Source organism: Mus musculus, chromosome 11 (assembly GCF_000001635.26).
Source record: "Mus musculus strain C57BL/6J chromosome 11, GRCm38.p6 C57BL/6J".
NCBI lineage: Eukaryota > Metazoa > Chordata > Mammalia > Rodentia > Muridae > Mus > Mus musculus.
Window position 1 is genome coordinate 35,119,725 of NC_000077.6, and position 22,591 is coordinate 35,142,315.

Here is a 22,591-nt window from a genome sequence, read left to right on the forward strand (position 1 = left end):
CAATTGAGTCCTTAGAGCTAAGTCTCTGAAAATATGCTAGCTATAATAAAATAAAATTTGCACCTCAGCTATATATTTACAGTGTGTAGTCAAGTAGCTAAAAGTTTCCTTTAAGGAAAATAGAAGAATCTGAGTAGCATTCATATGAGGGAAAAGAGAGTTCTCAGGCGCATAGTGGTTAGTGGTATGTGAACATACATGTTCTTCTCTGTATGTGACTGCATATTTTTTGTGTGTGAAAGTGCATGTGTTTTATAGTTAAGAGTATAGGGGTGTGGGGGGGTGTAGTGTGTGTGTGTGTGTGTGTGTGTGTGTGTGTGTGTGTGTGTGTAAAACCAAGGCTATTTCAGACCTTTCCAGTACAAGAGGATCTCAAGGAAGTCTGGGCAATATTTCCTCCAGTTCCTGCCCCTTCCCTTCAAACAAACAAACAACATCATTCCTACAAGTATGTATGGAGCCTGTAACATGGCCCTTCCCCACCGGCATCTGGAAAAGCTCAGACCAGCCAATTTAGAGCAGGCACTGGCAGAATGAAGGCAAGGCTGGGGAGGAGGGGGATGGGGAATAGGTCCCTTGCATGCTACTGCACTATTTTATAAAATCACGTTCTTTTCTTTGATGTGCAAGGGAAGTCTGTCAGAACGGTGGCACCTTGAAATAAGGAAATAAAGGTCCGCAGGTGACATGATTGCCCCTTAGTCCCCTAGACAGGAAGCAGATGAAGTGATGGTGTCAATACCGGGGTCCAAGTTCTTACATTTACTACAGAGAGAGAGAGAGACAGAGAGATAGACAGACAGACTGACTGACTGACTGACTGACTGACTGTGACTGTGTGTCTGTGTAGTGTTCTCTAATCTGTAAGTCCTCTAGGAAATAGTTGTTGGCCTTAGCTGTGAACACTAATTAGGGTAGGGGCAAAGTTTCCACGGATAAATGTGTCAGGGTACAGAATGCCTAGTAGCTGTATGGTCTCGGATAATCATTTCACTTAGTCCAACTTTGACTCTTTCACCTAAAACATGAAGCCTAGTTTCTGATGCTCCCATGTGGGTATTCTGTATCCAGCTCGGTGACTGAATTAAAAAAAAAAAATGAAGCCACGAGGTTTATCAGTTCTTGGCTCCCAAGAATAAATGAATTTCAATGTTTCTTTCCTGGCGGCCCGGGCTGGCCAAGTCCCTTTCCTTCCCAGTTGGGTCTCTCTAGCTCCCCTGCTGCCTCCTCCCTACAGGCTCTTGGTTGCTCCAGCAAAGTTCCCAACTTAGTCGACGTGACGCTCAGCGCAGCCAATGGGAGGCGGAGCTGGTGTTTTGGGAGGGGGGCGGGAGGGGCCGGGCCCCGCGTCTCCGGTGTCTACCCTGCTCAGTGAATGGAGAAAGCGAGCGCCGGCTAGCTCTCCGGACCACTCCGTGCCCCAGCCGCCTCTGTGCTCCGCAGCCCAGCCCTGAGCCGGACTTCCCGGGGCACGGTGCTCCCTGGCGCTCAGTCCAGGACCCAGACAGAGCCCTCACCTCTACCGGCGACCCAGAGGGACCCGAGGGCGCTCGGTACCTGGGCACCGTGAGTGATGCGCAGCGGGGCAGCGCCAGCCCCACGGATGGAGCTGCTGCCGCCGCCGCCCGGCGCGCCCCGCTCCGCCCGCACCCCGTGCGCCTGAGCGCCGCGCCCGCCCCTCCTCCGCGCTAACTCCGCCGCCCGCCCCCCAGGCCGCCCGCGCGCCTCCTCGGGCTCCTCGTGTCCCGCCTCGCCAGGCATCCTCCTCTGGGTGCGGGCGCTTGTGCACCATGGCCCTCGGCCGGACCGGGGCCGGCGCCGCTGTGCGCGCCCGCCTGGCGCTGGGCTTGGCGCTTGCGAGCATCCTGAGCGGACCCCCTGCTGCCGCCTGCCCCACCAAGTGTACCTGCTCCGCCGCTAGCGTGGACTGCCACGGGCTGGGCCTGCGCGCCGTTCCTCGGGGCATCCCCCGCAACGCAGAGCGCCTGTGAGTACCCACCCCGCCCGCCCGCTCAGGCCACCCACCCGGCTGGCTCCTACAGAGTCGCCCTCAGGGCGCAGGTCCTTCTTTCCTCTCCGGTGCATGGGGGACGATCCCTACTCCCCTACCCCTGCTGTCAGACACGCTCAATAAGTTGGGGGTGGCGTGGCTTTGGGCAGGTGTGGAGAGAAGTGTACGAGTTGCCCCCGCGATGGGACCGCGTAGTGCCTCCCTGGTTGAGGGCACCGGGGGCTTATCCGCTGACAGATCGGGAGAATAAAGCTAGCAGAAGGCTAGCGCGGAGGAGTGGGGGGGTGTCAGAGAGCGTGGTGGTCTCAAGGTTTGGGGTTGGGTATGAGGGGTCCATTACCCCTTGCTTCTTAAAGAGGGAGAGGCGAGGTAGCAAGCTAGACGGAGATGGGGAGTTTCGATCGCAGAGACCTGAGAGCCTCCTTCCCGGACCCCCTCGCCCCCCCCCCAAAAAAAAAACCTGCGACCCTCCTGGAGATCAGAATGGGCCAGCTGCTGTGTGGCTGTCCTTGCTAGGAAAGTTGAGTGTGTACGAAAGAGGTCTTAACTTCTGAAAAACCGGACGGATTCTGAGTGGGTGCTCTCAACACCCTCCCTGCCTGGAGTGCAGCATTGGGGATGCCAAGTTGCAGCCCGGGTGAATTTTTTATGGCCGGGTTATAAATGCCTCCCCAAACGGGCCGGAGAATGGAAATGCTGACAGCCCTTTAAATGAGACCTAGCGCTATAATCTTACAAACCGCACTCAGCCTCGGATCCTGGGGTTGGCAGCTAGCGGAGAGGCTCTTGGAGAGTGGGGTGGATTGACCCTCGTTTTAACCCCAATTGTGCAACCAAATATTTACTTTTCTTATGTCAGCGTTTTGGAAAGATTTATCATTTTGATCCTCACGACCAAATTCAAAATTTGGCCTCCGGGGGTGGGCTCCTTTTAGTCCACAGTTGGGGGCGGGGTGAGGGAGTATGGAGCCCTGGTGGTGGAGGGAGCTGGAGCCTCTGAGTGGGTGAAGGCTTGCCCTAGTCACAATTCCAGCCATTGCACTGCCCAGTTGCTCTCTACCCAGCCTGTCTCAGGGTTAGCATACGGGTCTTCTTCAGTCCTGCCTACTTCAGGTCAGGAAAGAGCCGGGTTGTCCTAGCTGCCCACCACTGTTATCACCCCTACCGCCTCCCCACACCTCCCCCTTTCTTCTTCTTGGCTGTCTAGGCAGAGACTTCCTAGAAATGCTTTCTTTATTCTGGGTGTTTTCTTTTGTTTGTTGTTTTCAAAGTGCAGTGATTGTTCTGTTGTTTAGACTGTAGAAATTCTGGAGGGCTGGCCCTGAGTCTTCATTAACACCAGGAAATTAGGATCAGAAATGCAAACCGACCTGCCCAATAAAACAGGGCAAATATGCCACCAGAGAAAGGGGCTGGAATCCAGGCATCCACACCTTCATTCAGGTTTTGTATTAGACCCTATTTGTGAAAAATCTCATTTAAATGGTATTTTTAGGTATGTATAAACTAAGTTCCCCTTCTCACATGAATGCTGCAGACGAGTTAGTGAGATGATAAATGTTTAGTGGGTGCTTCCCTGAGACATGTTGCATTTCCCTTCTTCCTTGAACCTCCCACGGTCCTATTTCTTACATAGCCAATACTCATTACTCGGCCTCATCCCATCTGTCCTGCATCCATGGTCATGTAACCGGTTAGTCCCAGCCTGCCAGGCTTCTAAGCCCAGGTCTCCCACCAGTCTGTAGACTCCTTAGAACCAGAGTCAGTTTGGGCCAAGATCTCTATAAACAGACCGTCATGAGAGGGCCTGGCTGGGTTTGAGTCTTCCTGTAGCACCAGGTTGCCTCTGCTGTTGGTATATACTGCCATCATTCATCTTGCTTTAACACCAGCTCTTTTTACTTGGGGTCATTATTTTCCGTAGTCAGAATCACAGAGTCAGCTTGGGAGGATCAGAACAGCGGGCCCCTCTCTTCTGGCTAGTCGGAAGTTTTCAACACCTGCAGCCAGTATGCCACCAGCCACTCCCCCTGGAGACCCTGAGGACTTGGGACATCTCCTTCGCTCTGCAGCTGTAGACAATTGATAAAGACCTGAATCCAGGCATTCCCAGGGGTCCCTCTTGCTATAGCCATGGTGACTGCCCATCATGGGCAAAGTAGGTGCTGCTCTGCCACGTCTGTGGTTGCCTAGTGTAGCGTTGGTCACTGCTGTAAGGGCATGCTTGAGACAGAGCTACCAAGGCTGAGCTCTTAGTGTCTTTCTAAGACTGGAGCCTTTTAAGGACAAGCAGGGTCAGGGCCACCTCGGGTTTAAGGGCAGCCCACCAACAGCCCTTCGCCACCCATCGGGCCCTCAAAGACTCTAATGGGGCGTTGTGGAACTGTTCTTCGACACCACATTAAGGATTTCAAATTTGTCATCCCCCCTCCCTTCCATTCAATAAACATTGCTTGAAGCTTCTATAGCATTCCTATCCCTCGTCCATAAAATCATTGCATACACAAAGGAAAACCAGCACTTCAGCTTAAAGGATGTGGGCAAAGGTCGGAAGTGGGAACCTTTTTTGATGAACCCTTTAAGTCCCCTGGGGGGTCCTTTAGTCACGGGACACTGATTTTTATCAGCAGAACCATTAGAAGCTCATGACCTTCCAACAGTCTGGCTTCTGATCCCCACTGGTGAAACTGTTGTAAAACAAAGACGCGGTGCTTTCCCCAGCCTCCATTTCTGATACTGTCTTCCAGAAAGTACTCTTGTGAAGGAGTGTGTGTGTGTGTGTGTGTGTGTGTGTGTGTGTGTGTGTGTGCGCGCGCGCGTGCCGCGCGCGTCTCCCCTAGTCATATGCCCTTAAGGGCAGCTTGAGCGGGAAGGATGTAGTTCCCATTTGGACTTGGCTTCCAGCTAGGAGTGGGGTCTGAATTGCTCGTCATTAAGTCACTATCAGAGTTGGGGGATTGTCTGTGTTCCAAGTTCTTCCCCATAATGTCAGCACATCACACAGAGAAGGAATGCCTGTCTTTTATAAACTACTGACAGTTTTTCCCCTCCTAGAGGAGGAGGTGACACCCACAAGCAAGCTAAATAAACGGAGGGGAGAATTCAGTGTCATTTATTATCCGAGCAGCAAAGACAGAGGCCCAGGAAGGAGAGGAAGTGGATGGAGTTTCTTGAGACAAAACATTTACCAGGGAGTGCAGGGTAAACAGATGTTGCATTTGTCCTTCTGAGTACAGAAAGAACCCACAGATGTAATTCTTCCTCGACCACAGCCTCCGCCTGGATGAGAATGAACCCCCATGTGGGGCCCCTTCTCCCAGCCTCGCCGAGGCAGGCAGAGGCCCACCTCTCACCCACAGCTAGGTGGTGGCAGTGGGAGTCGGAGTGGACATCTTTGCTTTTTTCCACTTGGCTCCAGAACATGCTGGAAACTGCTGTATTTAAATAAACATTTCCTGTTTGCTAAGGAGAGCGGGCGAGAGTCTGAAACGTGAGAACGTGGTAACTTAATTTTCTCCATCACTCCAGATGACAGCGAGCTTTGCCGGTGGTTGGGTCCAATAAAAACCGACACCATGTCATAGGCCTTCCCTCACTTGACCACAGAGGTCCAGAGGTCAAGTGGGAGACTTTCCAAGATGTTCAACGGCCAAGCCTAGCGTTTTCTGGTACTCCCAGCCTTCAGGGCCAGCTTAGGGGACCAGAGACTATATGGCAAGTATGGGGCCTCTCTGGACCAACCATGGTGATGTGGCTTTTCAGAGAAGCACGGGTCTCTCCTGAGTCACTCCTGAGCCAGGAGGATCTGTCCTCCAGCCCACTGTACCTCTGGGCTTCTCTCCTTAAAGTAGGATTGGAGTGTGGGCTTGGTGACTTTTTCCTTGTGTAATCACCTATTCACTCTTCATCTGTGCCTAGGCCAGTGTTTGGCACCTGGGAAGTTTTCAACAACTATATCTTGAATGAACCTAAAAAACAGGGCAGGATGGGCTCTCAGAGATTTGCATTTTGACGAGTGGCTAAGGGCTACCTCCTAGTAGCCTATTACATGAGATACTGTTATCTAAAATTCGAATTTCATGAACTAGAATTACTGCCTTGGTAGAGTTTCCCCCAAGACTCTTACTGCCTGATCCACTCTGAAGTCTCATTGCTAGGCGTTGCTTAGCAACATTGCAACACTCCTACTGTGCACATGCCAATGGAAAGAGCCAGTGATCCTGACTACTTCTGCCCCTGGACTTTCTAATCAGGACCTCATCAGTGGCATCCTGGGCTCTCTGTGGTTTTTGATTGCCACTCTCCTGGCATTAATTGATGTGTATTTGGAGGGTCATTATTGAGTTTTGTTTCTGCTGGTCGTCTGGGTTTTCCATTCTGCCCTGGGTTTTGCATTGTTATTTTGTTTCTCTGTAGTTCTATTGTCTGAATTCACCCCCCACCCCCCACCCCACCCACAGCACATTTGGGAAAGTGGAAATAAAGAGCCTGGTGAGGTTGGGCAAGAATCCTTCGTTGCCCTCTAGGCCGTTTGGAACATGGGCTTCTGGCAGCTTTGGAGCCAAAGCTTGGGTTTGGAGGCCTGTTCTGTGGCATGCACGCCTGCTCTGCACCTCTGGGCCTCTCTGGACTGCAGTATGTTTAATCCCTTTGTAGCTCACTTCCACACCTGTAACACAGAGATGATAGTCACACGGGGCTGCAGCCTGAGGCAGTCCTCACAGTGTGCTCTGCACGGTGCCTGCCATATTGTCCATTCATTTTCATGGCTGGGATTGTTTACCCAACTGCAATGTATCCAGCTGTAAAGTATGCATAATACCAGTTCCCTTTTGGGAGGGATTAAAGTGATCTTGTCTAGGAAGTACTTAACGGTACCCAGCACATAGGAGCCCTCCACAGACTTGTGATGCTACGGCTGTGTTTCCATTCGCTCATTTCGGTCTCTGTCCAGCTGGATGGCTTAGGATGTTCACTCGAAATTTTGTTCCAGCACAAAGCCCGGTGGAAGCAGGCTCATCGCCGCCTGCACATGGGCTGTAGGCTGTGCCCAGTACACTCATGCTTGGCCTCCTTCTCTTTGCATCTGTCTCTCCATCCTGCCCCGGCCGCTGAGCGCAGGTCGGCCTCTCTGTCCCATCCAGAAGGAGTTATGGTTGGAGTGGCTTCTTCTGTCTTTTTCATCTGCACGCTGCTTTGTGTTCTATTTAAATAAAGAATGTATTTTATTTCTTTATTTAGAGGAGGGGTAGGTTGGAGCTTCATGGGGAATTCTTGGTCCTGACTTTCTGGGTTCACCGACCTTCCATATTTCTATAAACGGTCCCTTTTTTTCTGATTCCCAGTGTCTGCCTCCATACCGTTTTTACTTGAAACAGCTGTATTTACTAGCACATGTCACTCTCACTGTGTACGATGGTTTGAACCTCTTTTTTCTTTTTCTTTTTAAGAAATGCTGAGGGGAAAAAAAAGAAAATCTGAGTAGGGAGGGGCCTCACAAAGACCACACTGGTTCTGAAAGGGATGGGTGCAGAGGTGCTCGATGGGAACACTGCGCTGATTTCTGAGGCTCTCAGAGGTGCTCAGTGGGAGCACTGGGATGATTTCTAAGGCTCTCAGAGGTGCCCAGTGGGAGCACTGGGATGATTTCTAAGGCTCTCCCTGATTCATGTGGACATCAGCCTTGCTCTGGGAGAGGCTCATTCGAGCATCTTCAGCTCTGTGTCCTGCAGACCAAGACTGGCTTTTGTAACTGCTGCCACTGACTGCCAGATTTCCAGGAGGCTCCCCCTCCCCCATCCTGTGGTCTTCATGGTTTTATTGGCATTTACCATGTTGGATATATTGGTCCCCAGGAAGAATTGGCTAAGGGTGTGATTAAAAATCCTCAATACTGGGTGGATTAGAGGTGGTGAGAAGGCTAAGGTTAAAGATGTGGACTTCAGAACCAGGCAAAGCTCCTGGCTCTGTCACTGGCAAGCTACACCAGGTTTCTGGGTTATAAAATTGAATTATTAATTTTTAATGTTTTGTTTCATTTTTTTGTTGATTGTTTGTTTTTTGAGATAGGGTCTCACTACATAGCCTTGGCTGTCCTAGAGCTCACTATGTAGACCAGACTGGCCTCTAACTTACAGAGACTCTCCTGCCTCTGCCTCCGAGTGCCGGGATTAAAGGCTTGCACCACCAGGTCCTGCTTTAGTACCGGTTCTTTATAAGCATTAGGAGTATTAGGGAAACTCACAAACACTTCCTAGAATATAGCAAACCTGCCATAACATTTCCTGTGCTTATTATGTATAGAATACTTGCAGTCTAAACTGCTTCCTGCATATGCTCATTGGAAGGCTGCACAGGTAATAATTAACAGGGCTGCAAGACGTCCCCTGTCCGCATCTTTCATCAACATAGCACCGCGGAAAACCAACCCACATCCCTGGCTCACATTATCTCCTGACGAGGAACTCAACTCTCCCTAAACTAGACCTGGTGAGACCTTTTTCTTCACGTGGGCTTGAGCTTAGCTCACACAGACTATTGTTACATAGTGGGGGTCATCCTTTGACGAACGACAGGTTTTCACACTGTGAATTCCTATGTTTCTCACCAGCTACTTGAGCTTCTACGACTTTCCATAAACCTTTGTGATTATGCCAAGGGTTTTGTATGTTTTTTGGCTTTGGCAAAGGCCCTGCACCCATCCCTGGCTTTCTGGGGGATTTTCTTTGACTGTGTAAGTTGAGTATCCCTCATTCAAAATGCTTGGGAATCAGAAGTGGTTCTCATTTTTGAAATTTTTCAGGTTTTGCGATATTTGCATATATATCTAGAGAGGAAAGAGGGGGAGAGGAAGAGATAGACAGACAGACAGACAGATTAACAGATAGGTAGGTAGGTAGGTAGGTAGGTAGGTAGGTAGGTAGGTAGATAGATAGATAGATAGATGGATGGATGGATGGATGGATAGATAGATGGACAGATGGATAGACAGAGAGATATTGTTTTATATCTGAATTGTACTTGATATGTTTGCTCATAAAATGAAGTCTATGGTTGGAAATTTTCACATATGAGATTGGATCATGTCTGCGCTTAGAAAATTTTGAGCTGTGAAATGTTTTGGATTTCAGATTTTAGGATTAGGGAGACTTTCATTGCCCTAATTATTATCATATTATCGGTGTTTTTTTGTTTGTTTGTTTTTTTGACAATGCCCCATGCAGTCCAGCTGTCCTTGAGCTCATGATCCTTCTTCCTCTGTTGTTAGAATTTCGGGATTCCACGCATGGACCACCATGCCCAACTCTGTCAATGCATTTGTGTCTGCTGGTGCATATGTGTAATGTTATGTCTGGATGCATGTGCAGGCAGGGACACACTGTGAGCTGCATGTAGAGGCCAGAGGTCGATATCAGTTTTCCCAGGCTCTGCTTTGGATGGTGCAGGGTCTCTCACTGAATCTCGAGCTCACTTATGAGGGCTAGACTGGCTAGCCGGCACGCGGTCTCCTTCATCCCCACAATCTGGAATTATGGGCACACATTGTTCACCAGGGATGTGAACTTAGCTCATGTGTGCATAGATCTTCGGTGCATCTTTAGGCCTGGGTGGCTTCGTTTGATCAGGTTTATTTCCTGCTTCCTCACATCTCCCCAGCCTCGTGTTTTCTTATTATTACCTATCCAGATTCAAGTAGTTGACCATGGCCCTTGCTTTTAAGAAATAGGGTTTCCTCATGTAGCTCAGAGTGGACTCAAACTCAAAATTCTCCTGCCTCAGCTTCCTGAGTGCTAGGATTATAGTCAGACACCTTCACGTCCAGCTTGTCTAAGTGTAACATTGGGCAGTATCCTAATTTAATTTTTGCAAATGATTTCATATCATAGGTTTTGGGGAACGTTTGCTGTTTCCAGTTACTCTTAAAAAACAACCTCTTGGTTTAACCTCTACCCTCCTACGCTTTATATTACTGAAGCTTCAGTGTCGTGCCCTTGGACCCTGGGGGCTGGGTTTACTGGTGGTTATGAGCCACTTTATGTGTATGTCGAGAGGAAGCAAACTCAAAAACAGTATGCACTCCCAACCACCGAGCCTACTCTCCAGCCTTTTGAAAAGGGTCTAGATTGTAGGATTATAGGCATGGCCTGTCCTTTCTGTTTGAGGTGGATAAAAATACTGAGGTCTGCAGGGTTTGGTACCAGGCACCTATAATTCTAGTACCTGGAAGGTAGAGGCAGGAGAATAGTAAATTTAAGGCCAGACTCATAGCAAGTTCAAAACCAGCTTGGGCTTCACAAGACCCGGTCTCAAAAGGAATCACCCCGTTTTATTTCCCTAAAATAGTTTCCAACCACAGTTTTATTCAGTTTGATGAATTTCCTCTTATTTCGTGAATTAGTTAATGTTGCTGTGATCAAGTACCTGGGAAAATTATCTGTAGGAAGTTAATATTAACTTGGCTCATGACTGAAAAGGGGTCAGTATATCATGGAGGGAAAGGCACAGGAGAGCCTCTCACATTATGGTGGACAGGAAGCATAGAGAGAGGCAATACAGGAAGGAGCCAGAGCAAGATATAGACAGCTTCAGTGGCCTACTTCCTCCAGCTGGACCCTACTCATGGAAGAACCTTTCAATACAGCACTACCATGGGGGACTTCACGGCACATATGCGTTTTAGGGGAACACTCACAGAGGAGCACTCACAGAGGAGCACTTACAGAGGAACACTCAGAGGAGTACTTACAGAGGAGCACTCAGAATAGCACTCACAGAGGAACACTCACAGAGGAGCACTCACAGAGGAGCACTTATAGAGGAACACTCAGAGGAGTACTTACAGAGGAGCACTCAGAATAGCACTCACAGAGGAACACTCACAGAGGGGCACTCACAAAAGAGCCATAGTGCTCCTGGTTTCTCAAGGAGCCTTCTGCCATGATTTTAGCTCTATCCTCTTCCTTGTAGATGGGTACCAAACCCTCTACTAGCATGGGATGTCAGGTGTGTGTGTGTGTGTGTGTGTGTGTGTGTGTGTGTGTGTGTGTGTGTCTGTCTGTCTGTCTGTCTGTCTGTGTGTGTCTGTATCTATGTGCGTTTCTCTTAATCTGTATGTCTGTCTCTTTCTGCCAGTTTCTCTGTCTGTCCATCTATCTGTCTGTGCCGTGTGCTCCCATGCTAACCCTCTCCTGCTAAATATTTCACCATGAGAAATCAGTCCCTTTTATTAATAGCAAAGCTCAGGTTACTTCAGTTTTTTTTAAACACAGTGAGTCCTCATTTCATCTTGCCCTCCCCTTTGACAGGGGCACACTCACCTGTGTAGTTCTTGGGCTAATTATTAAGGAGGAGAGATCAATGAGAACTGTGGCCCGTAGGCTTTCCAACCTCTGTAAGTTGCGACAGTCATCCTGAGAACAAGGGCTCCTGTTGAGCCCCAGCCTCACTTGTATGAACTAATTTACTGTCCTAACAATTGTCCCTGCTATGTAGTAAGGCTGTTCCCACTCCACAGATGAGGAAACTATACTTGGGAGTAAAATTCCCAGTTAGGATCAAGAGAAGCAGTGTGGTTGGACCTGCAGGGTAACCGTGGCCATGCCATTCCTCCCCAGATCCTGAAAGTATTTCTTTACTCAATTTGACTGGGAGGAAGATGGTGTGGAGAAGGAATAGGAAGATGAAGAGGAGGAGGTGGCAGCAACAGCATCAAACTTGAGTCATGTTTTGGTGCAAGACATGATCTGGATGTCTGGGGGGAGAGAGCTTTTACGTCCAGTTTGAGGAAGAATGTGATATTTGAGTCACAGCTTGAAATATAAAGATAACTCCCTTGGGTTGAATGGGGAGTGGTACCGAGTCACTGAAGTTCACAGTTAGATGGGCATGAGCCCATTTAAAATGAGCGAGGCTCTTCCTCAGGAGGTCTTATCTGTTAGGAATCTTAGCCCAGAAGCTATCAACCAGATCTTAAGAAGAACGGCCGTAGAGCGATAAAATTCCCAAAGAGTGAGGAAGACAGTTTTGAAGCTCAAACAAAATTTGAATTCCATTTTTCCATTGCTATAGCACACATGTGAGGCTGGTGATGTATAAAGAAGAAACATGACTTGAGCCCACAGCTTTGGAAGCTCAACGTCAAAACAGCACATTTCTAGCTATGGTGAGGGCCCAGTAGGCTGAGTCACATCGTGGTGAGTGCCAGCATGACTGGAGACGTGTAAGAGGGAGTGGTCACACGAACTAAGAAGCCAAAGCACAGAGGGGTCAAAGCACAGAGGGGTCATGGTGGTTTTTTATACTGGTCTGATGTCATGGGAACTAACTAGGTCCCATGAGATCGACATTAATCTCATCCATAGACAGGACCCTCAGACCTGACATGTACTGTGGTCCACCACCTTAAAGCCCTGTCCTGTCTTATCCCAGCGTTGACACACTCTGAAAGGAGCCTCTAAGCCAGGAACCTTTGGAGAATGCTCTCAGGCCATATTCACAAGACAGCAGGGGCATAAAGCTCCAAGGGGACCCCGAGGAACTTTGTTGGCTTAGTATTTTTGTGCTCCATTGCTCATGTGGATTTTAGTAGAGTTACCATTCTTTCTTAATGGTATGTGCCACTTTCTTTTGTTTAAAAAATGTATTTGTGTGGCTGGAGAGATGGCTCAGTGGTTAAGAACACTGCATGCTCTTCCAGAGGTCCTGAGTTCAATTCCTAGCAACCACATGGTGGCTCACAACCATCTGTAATGGGATCTGATGCTTTCTTCTGGTGTGTCTGAAGACAGTTACAGTGTGCTCATATACATTAAATAAATAAATAAATCTTTTAAAAATGTATTTATGTATTTGTGTGTGTGTGTGTGTGTGTGTGTGTGTGTGTGTGTGTGTGTGTGTGTGTGTATGTATGTATGTAGTTGGGGTATGAGTCAGAAGACAACCAAGGGGAGTTGATTCTCTCCTTCCACCATATGGATTCCAGGGATTAAACTTGGGTTGTTTAGCCCAGGCAGCAGGGACCTCTACCCACTGGTCTTTCCTTTCTTCTAGCTGTGCTCCCTGGTGACATCAGGTTCAGTCAGAGCAGCATGTGCATGAAGTCCATCCTGGCTGGCTTAGAAAGCGACTTGGTTTGTTTAAGCCTCATTCCTGTTTATGTGAGCTCAGGCTCCTCTTGGCTTACCCGAAACATCAGCCTGGGTTGCTGACTCTTGCTGTATCCTGCACTTAGGCAGCCGCGTGTCTTATGGTTCCCAAAAGCCTGCCCACACGTTTAACCACCCACCTTGTCTCCCATTAACATTTTTCAGCCGATGAGCTCCTGTCTGCTACCAGATGTGCCTCCTCATGCTCCCCCAACCTCTAGAGTGAGTGTGTGCCCTCACTCAGGTCTGTCTGTAGGGTGTGGAGTCCATGCCAGTTCTGCTGCCTTATGTCTTCACCATGGTCTCTTGCCATAAGTCTGCTCTGTTCCTGGTCCTGCCTTAACCTTCCCAGCTTGGCTTCTTGCCCTGGACTGCCCCTCCACATAGCTCCCTGGGTGCGGCAGCTTTGAACTGCTGCTGTTGGAGACCTAGGTCCTGAGGTTAGGTTTCAGGAAGGTCTTTGTGTTTTATCCCTTCCCTGGATATTGAAGGTTTGCAGTGAACTTGAAGCTCTGCTCTGGAAAGAACCTCAGACTTCATCTTCATGGCCATCTGAAGGTCTTGACTATGCCCACAACAGTGTGTAAGATACTGCAGAGCTGAGCTCTCTAAGTGATCGATTATTATTCTCTGGGGGGCCCTTCACCCTAAGTAGGAAATGGAGTAGAATAGCCTGTCATTGAGAATCATGACAGTGACAGTGACAGTTCCAGTGGAGAGCCATCCTTGGGAATACACTGGAGAATGCCTGAACAGTGTCATAGCACATGATAATTTTGGTTTTTCTTCTGCCCAGCTCTGCAATATGGGTGGAAACCATTCCACGTAAGGGGTTTTTCTAAGTGATACTAGTGAGAAACTGACAGGGAACATAGTGTACATGTATAACTCTAAATAAGTAGAAAGATCAAGGTTGGATCTTCATTCCCTTCAGTACCTACCTGTAGATGCACTTTCTGATCCCTGTCATCTCATCAGTAGCCTGAGGAATGGTACGGAAGGCACTCACCTAGTGGGGCTGGTACAGGGTTATACGAGTCGATTGTGGCAGATGTCTCTTACATTCAGTCCTATGTGGCTATGTTCATTTGCCCACATGATAATCGACTTTGGGAGAATAGTCCAGTTACCTTATGCATTTTTGGTAGCAACTATATAAATGCTCCCTCAAATGGCTTTACCCTCCACGGTATCTATTTTGAACTAGTGCATCACGTATCTCAGTGGTTCTCAACCTTCCTAAGACCTCAACCTTTTAATACAGTTCCTCATGTTGTGTTGAGCCGTCAACCATAAAAGTATTTCCATTGCTATGTCATAAGTGTAATTTTGCTTCAGCTATGAATGGTAATATAAATATCTGTGTTTCCCAATGGGCTTATGCAACCCCTGTGAAAGGGTCTTTCTCCCACTCCTAAAGGGGTCACAACTCACAGTTTGAGAATCACTGCTGCATATGGAAGGTGGTAGGGCTACTTTACTGCCATTGCTCAATAGGAAATTCAGAGAGCTTAAAAACTATCCTTGGAGTGACCAGTGACTTCCAACTCAACTCCAGATTTCTTTTCACTTTCACCAAAGACTTTAAAAAAAATTATTTGCTTTTACAAATGCACATAGTCTCATATTGCAGCAACTCATCTGAGTGAGTGTGGAGTGAGTATCCCTAGGTGACACCTGAATGTCACTATGTTCGGGATGATAGGATGGAATACAGGCATGCATCTGATTCGTTCTGCGCACCACTGTCACCAGGTACCTGATGGTGGTACACAGTTTCGGAGAGTTCACTTTGTCCTGACATTTCTGGGCCTGTGCTGAGGAGAAACACTATGGTGGCAAGAACATATGAGGGGGGAGGCTGTTCATCGAATGGTGGGCAGGGAGAGAGGAAGGCACCAGGGATGAAATGTCCCATGAGGAGTGGGCCTTAGTGATTACTTAGTCCAGCTGAAACTCACATCCTAAAGTTTCCAGAACCTGTCAGAATAGCACCACTGCCTGGAGCCTTTTGTGGGATGCTTCATACTGAACCTATGATGTACATGGAGATTGAAGCATTCAAAGGATCATTTATATAGCTGCTAACAAAGTGACTTCTGGGATGGGAGAGATGCCTGAGCAATAAAAGATGTTTCATTGAGTCTTCAGGAATCATGGGGGAATGCAAACTGCACTCGTGTCATATCTGTTAGTGTGTATGAAATGTATGAAAAAACAGCACATTATTAAAAAGAATAGTCCAAGTGGCATTTGAAAAGGGTTATGGGAAAATATTACTCTAAGGACAATCCTACCTGATAAAGTATTAAAGACTGTCTCTGCAGCTCACTGGCAAACAGCACAGGCTCTGCATTTTATTAGTACTAACCGCACAGTACGCTGACCTTATTTGAGAAGCATATTCATAAACACTGTCACACAGTACAGTTCCCATTTGAGGCCACAAGCAGATACAACCCCTCCCCCACACCCATGCTGGAACTTAACCCCTGAACAGTTTCCCAGAGGTGACTATTTTTCCCCTGAGGTCTCCCTAAGCAATGCGAGCTTTCCCTGGAGAAGGTGGGAGAGTGGGTTTTGGACCGGCATGGGGTTCTTTGAGCAAGTTGGTTAAGAGCTAGATAGGCCAAGGGAAAGGCAAGGTTGCAGGGGACAAGAGCTGAGAACCTGTGTGTAGACACAAGAGTTTGTCTTCGGAGTCTCTCCTTGTGTACCTGGCTTGCGTCAGAAGGTGGTTCTGAGTGCTTACCAGTTCTTTTAGGGTGAAAGAGTGTGACCAGGTGTGAATGCACAGGTCTCTGTCCCAGCACTTGGGAGGCTTGGGTAGGGGGTTCTTGAGTTCCAGGCTAGTCTGGGCTACATAATGAGACCCTGTCTCACAATAAATAAATGAATAACATTGTTTTTTCAAAAATCAGAATGGATGATTGGTGATTTGCAATAGTTATGGGCAGCATGTTCACTCCATTTCCTCCTGCTCGGAGTTGGCACTTCCTTTTCCGTTTATACCGTAGGCTTACAAGCTCTGAATTTCAGATGGAGACCTGGGTTCTCTTCCTCACCTACTTCTTTCCTCCCCCAGTGGGGAGATTTTTCAAGCTTTGGGGGCATCTTAGGGTCATCTGGTCTACCTCCTTCCTACCCAACTCAACCCACCTTGAAGGATACATGTCTTAGAGACGTAACAGAGGTTAATCAGGGCTAGTCCTGGACTCTGCCAACACAAGACATTTCCCTGCTTCTGTGTCAGTGTTTGGGCTTTAGACAAGATCACCCATAACCACAAAAAGACCTACTACAGGGGGGAGGTGGAGGAGAAAGTGGAAGAACCAAATTATTTCAGAAAAAGAAGAACTGGTCCAGAATGAATGGGAGAAGCTTGCATGGAAGCTCGGGCTTGCTGTATGGTATGACTGTCAGCATCAAAGCCCTGGCTAGCTCAGGGTCAAGAAGAAGAAGACCCTAGATGAGGAGACAGTGAAGGGAACACACAGTAGGAGTACAACCCAGAACAGGAATACAAAATGGGAAGAGGAGTTGCTTCATGAAAGTGCTTACTGATCCCTGTCCCTCAGTGAGACAAGCTCAGTTCATAATTTCTACCACAGGAAGGTAACCAGTCTGCTCTGGCTTGGTCGAGGCATGCGTTTGATTCCTTTCTGAAAATCTCACCAAGCTTCTTTCTGCTCTGTGCCTTGCTGGTATATTCTAGGAATGCAGCAAAGATCTAAGCTCTTTGGGGGCTCTTCCCCAACTGGAGCTGCATAGCATGGATTGGAGGACAAACAGACATTCAGACGGGAAGCCCTGTCATGTCTGCAAAACAAGAAACATCTTCCGCACTCTGGTTTTTCTTTGTATGTTGCTAAAGAACCGGGAGGCCATTTTTTTTTTGCAAAACAGCATTTCACAAGCCGAGCAGGACTGATCGCTCCTCCTGCCAAATGCGGCTGTGTGGAGCTGTGTGATGGGGAAACAGCTTTGTCAAGAGGAGGGCCGAGGGAGATGGATCTGCATAACCTTTAGCAATGGCAGAAATGGTGGCATAGAAAAAAATGCTTGCCTGGGAATTTGGAGACCTAGCCGTGCCTCTGGCACACCGTGTGACCTTGTCACTTCACCTCTCTGGGCCTCAGTTTCCTCTTCTTCAAAGTGATGAGGGAGGAAGACTGGATGAACTCCAAAGATCCTTCCAGCCCTATGCATCTTTGCTCGTGAGTGCTGGGAGATGGGATTTAGATCCGAGCCAATATCCAATGGAGCCCTGGGACTTTCTAGAGGCAAGAGAGAGGCCAGGACAGCTGCTTCAGGGAGTGGCTAGTCCTTGATTAAGGCTCAAATAATTAGCTCAGCTCCACAGTAAGCCTTCGGAAATTAAGAAAGAAAAAAAGATGTTTAGTTTCAAAAATAGCAGTTGATGTTGCTTCAAACTGATTGGCTAGGGCTTTTGTAGGGTTTTATACAGAGATCATTTTCCCTCCTTTGTGGCTAAGCAGTTGCATGCACCGATGCTGAAGTTAGTGTGACCCTCGTCTGAATGCTCTCACTAGCTAAGCGCTCTTGAGCATGCGTTCTTTACCAGTGACCCACTCTACTGTGTTGTTAGAAGTCCAAATGCGGTGGCCCATGTCCAGCATAGAGCACGGGGCTGGCCTTAAATAGCCATTTAAGAAATTGAGTACAAGAACAATAACCATTTTATAGTGCTCGGAGGGCCTCAGTAGGGATGGCTACTCTGTGACCTGTACTTCTGGAAAGCTTGAGGCTCTGGAAAGTCTAGGGAAGCCTTGGAAGGTGGTGCTCAATTCCCCTGAATCGCAGTGTCCTTGTGTCTGTAGGAGCAAGAAGAGTATAATGGAGCTGACCATTGGAAACTCATGTCTATGATCAGCTGGGATGCTGGAAGCTGGACTCAACACCAGCTAATGACCAAAGTAGCTTGAACTTCTGCACAGCATGATGACTTAAGAACCGGCTCATTTCTTGTCTCATGGCTTGGGGATCCTGAGAAGGGAAATGTAGCAGTTTAGTAGCTGAGCACTTGACTGGGTCCAGTGAGGACATCACACCAGATTCAGGCATTTACAACCCCTAGAATTCAGTGATTGTTGTTGTTGTTGTCATCGTTGTTGTCATATGGCCACAGGAACTAGTCTAGATTCAGGGGCTGAAAAGTCTCTTCAAGGAAGAAACCTCTTTATAGCTTCTATGTTTAAAAACCTCTCCAGCCATATATTAATAATCATTACTGGTACTGTTTGTTCCATGGAATCCTATCTCTTAACTAGATTGAATGTTTCTTGAGGGCAGGAGCAGCTATGCATTTCTCTGTAGAATGCTTGAGAAAAGAGGTCAAAACCAATACATGGTTTTGAAAATCAAATTAACTTTCATAGGCAGCAAGTATGATGGAAAAGACCCCGGGCTTTAAAGGCAAAGCAATCTGAATTTAAAATGGGCCCTTCAGCAAATTACCTGTCTTTCTCATCAAAACAAGTAAATAATGAATGAAAACAGTCATACCTATTGAAAGACTTAGGGCCAAAGAATGTAAAATAACCATGCATCACCAATGCTCCAACTTTTGGTTGCTGGGTCTGTGGCATGTGCACAAACGTTCAAGTTTAGACACACCTAGCTCCAAGTCTCAGGGCTTCTGTGTGGCTGGAAACAAACCCCTTCATCTCTGAGAGTCACACAGTTCTCATCTCTAATGTAGATGGCTTACGAATCCAGCTCATCCCTCACATACACTTAAGACTTAGTGTTTACATTGCCTATAAATGGAGTAATAGTGAAAACTCTTTCACGTATTGATTTGTCTATACAGTGCATGCCCCAGCCAGCCAGTGCTGCTAACTCTCAGTAGTCTCCTTGGTCAACTGGATACTGGGGATTTGGATGCCTGGATCTGGAATGATGTCCTCACAGGTTGGAAAACATCTTTAGAGAGGAGCACAGGGTCCTGGTTTAACATCCCAAGACAGTACTCTATTTTAGCATGTCTGTGACTGAATTGAAATGGTTCCAGGAGCCACTTTTCTCTATAGGATCCTCAGTCCCTGCCAGATGCACCACCCTTTTCTCAGAGATCCATGTCTCCTTCCCAACTATTCCTCATGACTCCATCATAGCAAGGAGACATAAAGCATGCTGACTCTAACCTTGTGTCTGGTGTCTTTGTGACCAATTGGCCTGATAATACAACAAGTTAGGACACCGGATTGAACTTTTCCGGATAGCTCCTGGGGCCTGTGTTCATTTTATTTTATTTTAAAGATGGCGTCTCACTACATATTCCTGGCTAGCTTGGAACTCTGTGAAGACTGGGCTGACCTTGAGTTCACAGAGAGTCCCCCGCCTCTCCTTCCTGAGCGGGGTACAGACCACTGTGCCAGGCAGGGCCCTGTGCTTCTCTTGGGAAAGATTGCTCAAGAGCTTTTCTATTTCTCCCCAGAGAGAGCTCTGAACTTGCCTCTACCCTTATTTTCCTCTGGCCTAGATAATCTGATTATTTTGAAATGAACATTCTTTGAAAGTGAAAGTCTTTGTCTTTAGAAGAAAAAAAAAGGCGCTAACACAGTATTTTTCAAACGATCTGGAGGCCATTTGGGGCAGCCTCCCAGGAATGCTCTTCTCTTCCTACTGGCTTATATGTCAAGAGCATCTGGATTTTTCTGGTTGTTTTATGCCCGTGTCTTCCTGCCTTTACATGTCACTGGCGCCATCTTGGTGTAGTCCATGTGGACTGGGTTTTGGCTACCCAGGCTCCATTCACACAGTCTTCCTGGCAGCATCCAGCCCTGTATCAGTTGAAACATCGTCCTTTACACCAGTGGTTCTCAACCTCAATTCTCCGGCCCTTTTACTACAGTTCCTCATGGCGTGGTGAACCCCCAACCAGAAAATGATCTGTTGCTACTTCATAACTGACGTTTTACTACTCTTACGAATCATAATGCAAACATTGGATGTGCAGGCTATCTGATGTGTGACCCCTGGATTGAGAACCACTGCTCTATACCCACTGGGTACTGTCAAGACTCTGTGAGGACATGCCTTCCTGTATCCTAGGCTAGGAATCAGCTCTTGGTCCACATCAAGGTTGATGGAAGGCTTGTTTCCTAGCACTGGACTCTTGACTACTACAGAAGGACTGAATTCACTGGCTCTCCATTTTGTCTGTGCCCTTGCAGAAGGGTAGGATGCGCCTGGCTTCTAGTCTCCAGACCTGTTTGTAAGATTTCAGTTGAGCCCACAAGCCTTGAAGAGAATTCCCTCTTTTTTAGGTTTACAGAATTGTAACCAAGTAACAAATTGTAACCAAGTAAGTTAACTTACTCCTGAGTGGGAGCCGTAGAATTCTCTGTGGGCGGACCTCCATTCTAACCACAAGCTTGTGGTTTGCCAGCTGGGTGCCCTTGGGCAAGTTCATTTTCTCCTGCGGACATCCCTCATTGTAAAATAACAGCATTGAGTCCCGAAGCCTGACTCTCAGACTTGCCAGGACTTTGAAATCACCTGGGGAGATATAAAATTTCCCATGCCTAGACTGTATCCCCTGGGATCTTGATTTAACGATTTTGGGGTGCGTTTTGGATGTTGGGATTTTTGTAAAGCTCACTGCCAGTGTTTGAGAAAAGCAAAATTTGCAGAGAAATTCTTCAAATTATAGGGAAGAACAAAGAGAGAAGTTGAATGCTTGGTGTAAGGTACGGACTGACCAAAGTCACCCTGCTTTCCTTAGTAAGGTAATCGTGACTAACTTGCTCTTGCTTCTGGCGCTGTTGCTTTGTTTGGGGGTAGTCATAGCGATGCATGACAGCCAATCTGCAATCTAACCTCCCTTATTTATCCCATCTGAGGTGAAGGGCAATCGTGAATGTAGCCAGAATCATAGAACATACAAAAATTTGATTACTTTCACATCCGTGGAGGAGAACTAGGACGAGTTCAACAGTGCTCTGTGAGAACAGTCTATGGAGTAACTGCTTTAATGGATAGACAAAATTGATTTATAATTACCATGGCAACAGCAAAATGGAATTATGTCTTCCTGAGGGACGTGGATCAGGACTGAAGAGGATTCTGGAAGATTCTATTTCGCTTTGGCCCTGCAACTTGCCTACTGACCTTGGCTCCCTCAAGAAGTTCATCGCTAGAGTCCTCGCTTTCCCCGGAGCCCGTTTTGCAACCTGTGAAATCTTCAGTTGAGATTTTAAGGGAGCATGTGGATATGTCCCTAACTAAGGCAATGATGAGAAGATGCTGTAGGAGATGATGGGATGGAAGTAGAGCCTGGAGCCTGAGGCCAGGGTGAATTACAGATGCTGTTTGCCCACAGCCAGCTTCCTTATAGTCTGCGAAGCCTGTGTGTGCAGTTTAAGGTTCTCATAAAAATCCTCTGCATAAACAGCATATTGCATGAAAAACTCCCATCCAACCTAACGCTTCTCCACCTTGGTCATCTTCACATCACGGGTTTGGTTTTGTTGTCATTAATGAATGGAGCTGCTCTGCTCGGTATAAATTATCTACCAACACCCAGGACCTCTATGCATTAGATCCCTATAGAACTCCTGTTTTGTGGCAAGAAAAAAGCATTTCCAGACATTGTTAGGTATCCTCTGAGGTAAAAGAAAGTCCCCTCTGGTTAAAAAGCACCGTCAAGTTGAAGCGTGGTTGCTTCAGTAAAGTAGCAGACATTGTGAATGCATGGTAGTTAATATGTGTCGCATCCCCAGAGGCTCTCACAGCTGTCTGTGACCCAAACAGCATGTCCATTGTCACAGTTGGGGGCTCCGTGCTTCCGCAGCTAATGGTAATAACAACTGTGGGTGCCATTTATTGAGTGTTTACTATGTGCTTCGCACATGGCTGAGTGTTTTATATATTTCCTTGTCTCCATTAATTCATGGCATTGACAGAGTTTGCAGATCAGTAGCTTGTAGGCCTGATCCAGGTCTTCAGTATGATGTATTTGGTTTACATAGCATGTGTCATGTGTGCATGCATGCATGTGCCATATTCATATGCTTGGTATTTTGTAGGAGACCTGGGGCTCACTCGCTGGGTTAGGTTGACTGTTCAGTGAGCTCCATGTATACTGTCCCTACCTCCTCAGCCCCAAGTGTGCAAGTATATGTTTCTGTGGCCAGCTTATGTGTGTGTGTGTGTGTGTGTGTGTGTGTGTGTGTGTGTGTGAGAGAGAGAGAGAGAGAGAGAGAGAGAGAGAGAGAGAGAGAGAGAGAGAGAGAGAGAGAATGAATCATGGCTGAGAATCAAACGCAGAACCTAATGCTTGTGTGGTAAGCACTGTACTGAGCAAGCCGTTTCCCCAGCCCATCACAGAACTTTTTAATGTTAATTTCTTGCCGGCATTTTCAGATTGGGTGAATACATATATAAATCTATTTCTAGTGTCTTTTTCAAA

General features: G+C 47.4%; 1 protein-coding gene across 1 annotated transcript in view; it reads left to right on the plus strand.

Annotated features, from left to right (window-relative positions):
• The first annotated feature begins 1,731 nt into the window (after positions 1-1,731).
• Slit3 (slit guidance ligand 3) overlaps positions 1,732-22,591 on the plus strand; it is a 587,052-nt gene continuing 566,192 nt past the window's right edge. Inside the window, exon 1 of the mRNA NM_011412.3 lies at positions 1,732-1,987. Within this exon, the coding sequence (NP_035542.2) occupies positions 1,791-1,987 (197 nt within the window). The 5' untranslated portion in view covers positions 1,732-1,790. The remainder of the gene's footprint in view (positions 1,988-22,591) is intronic.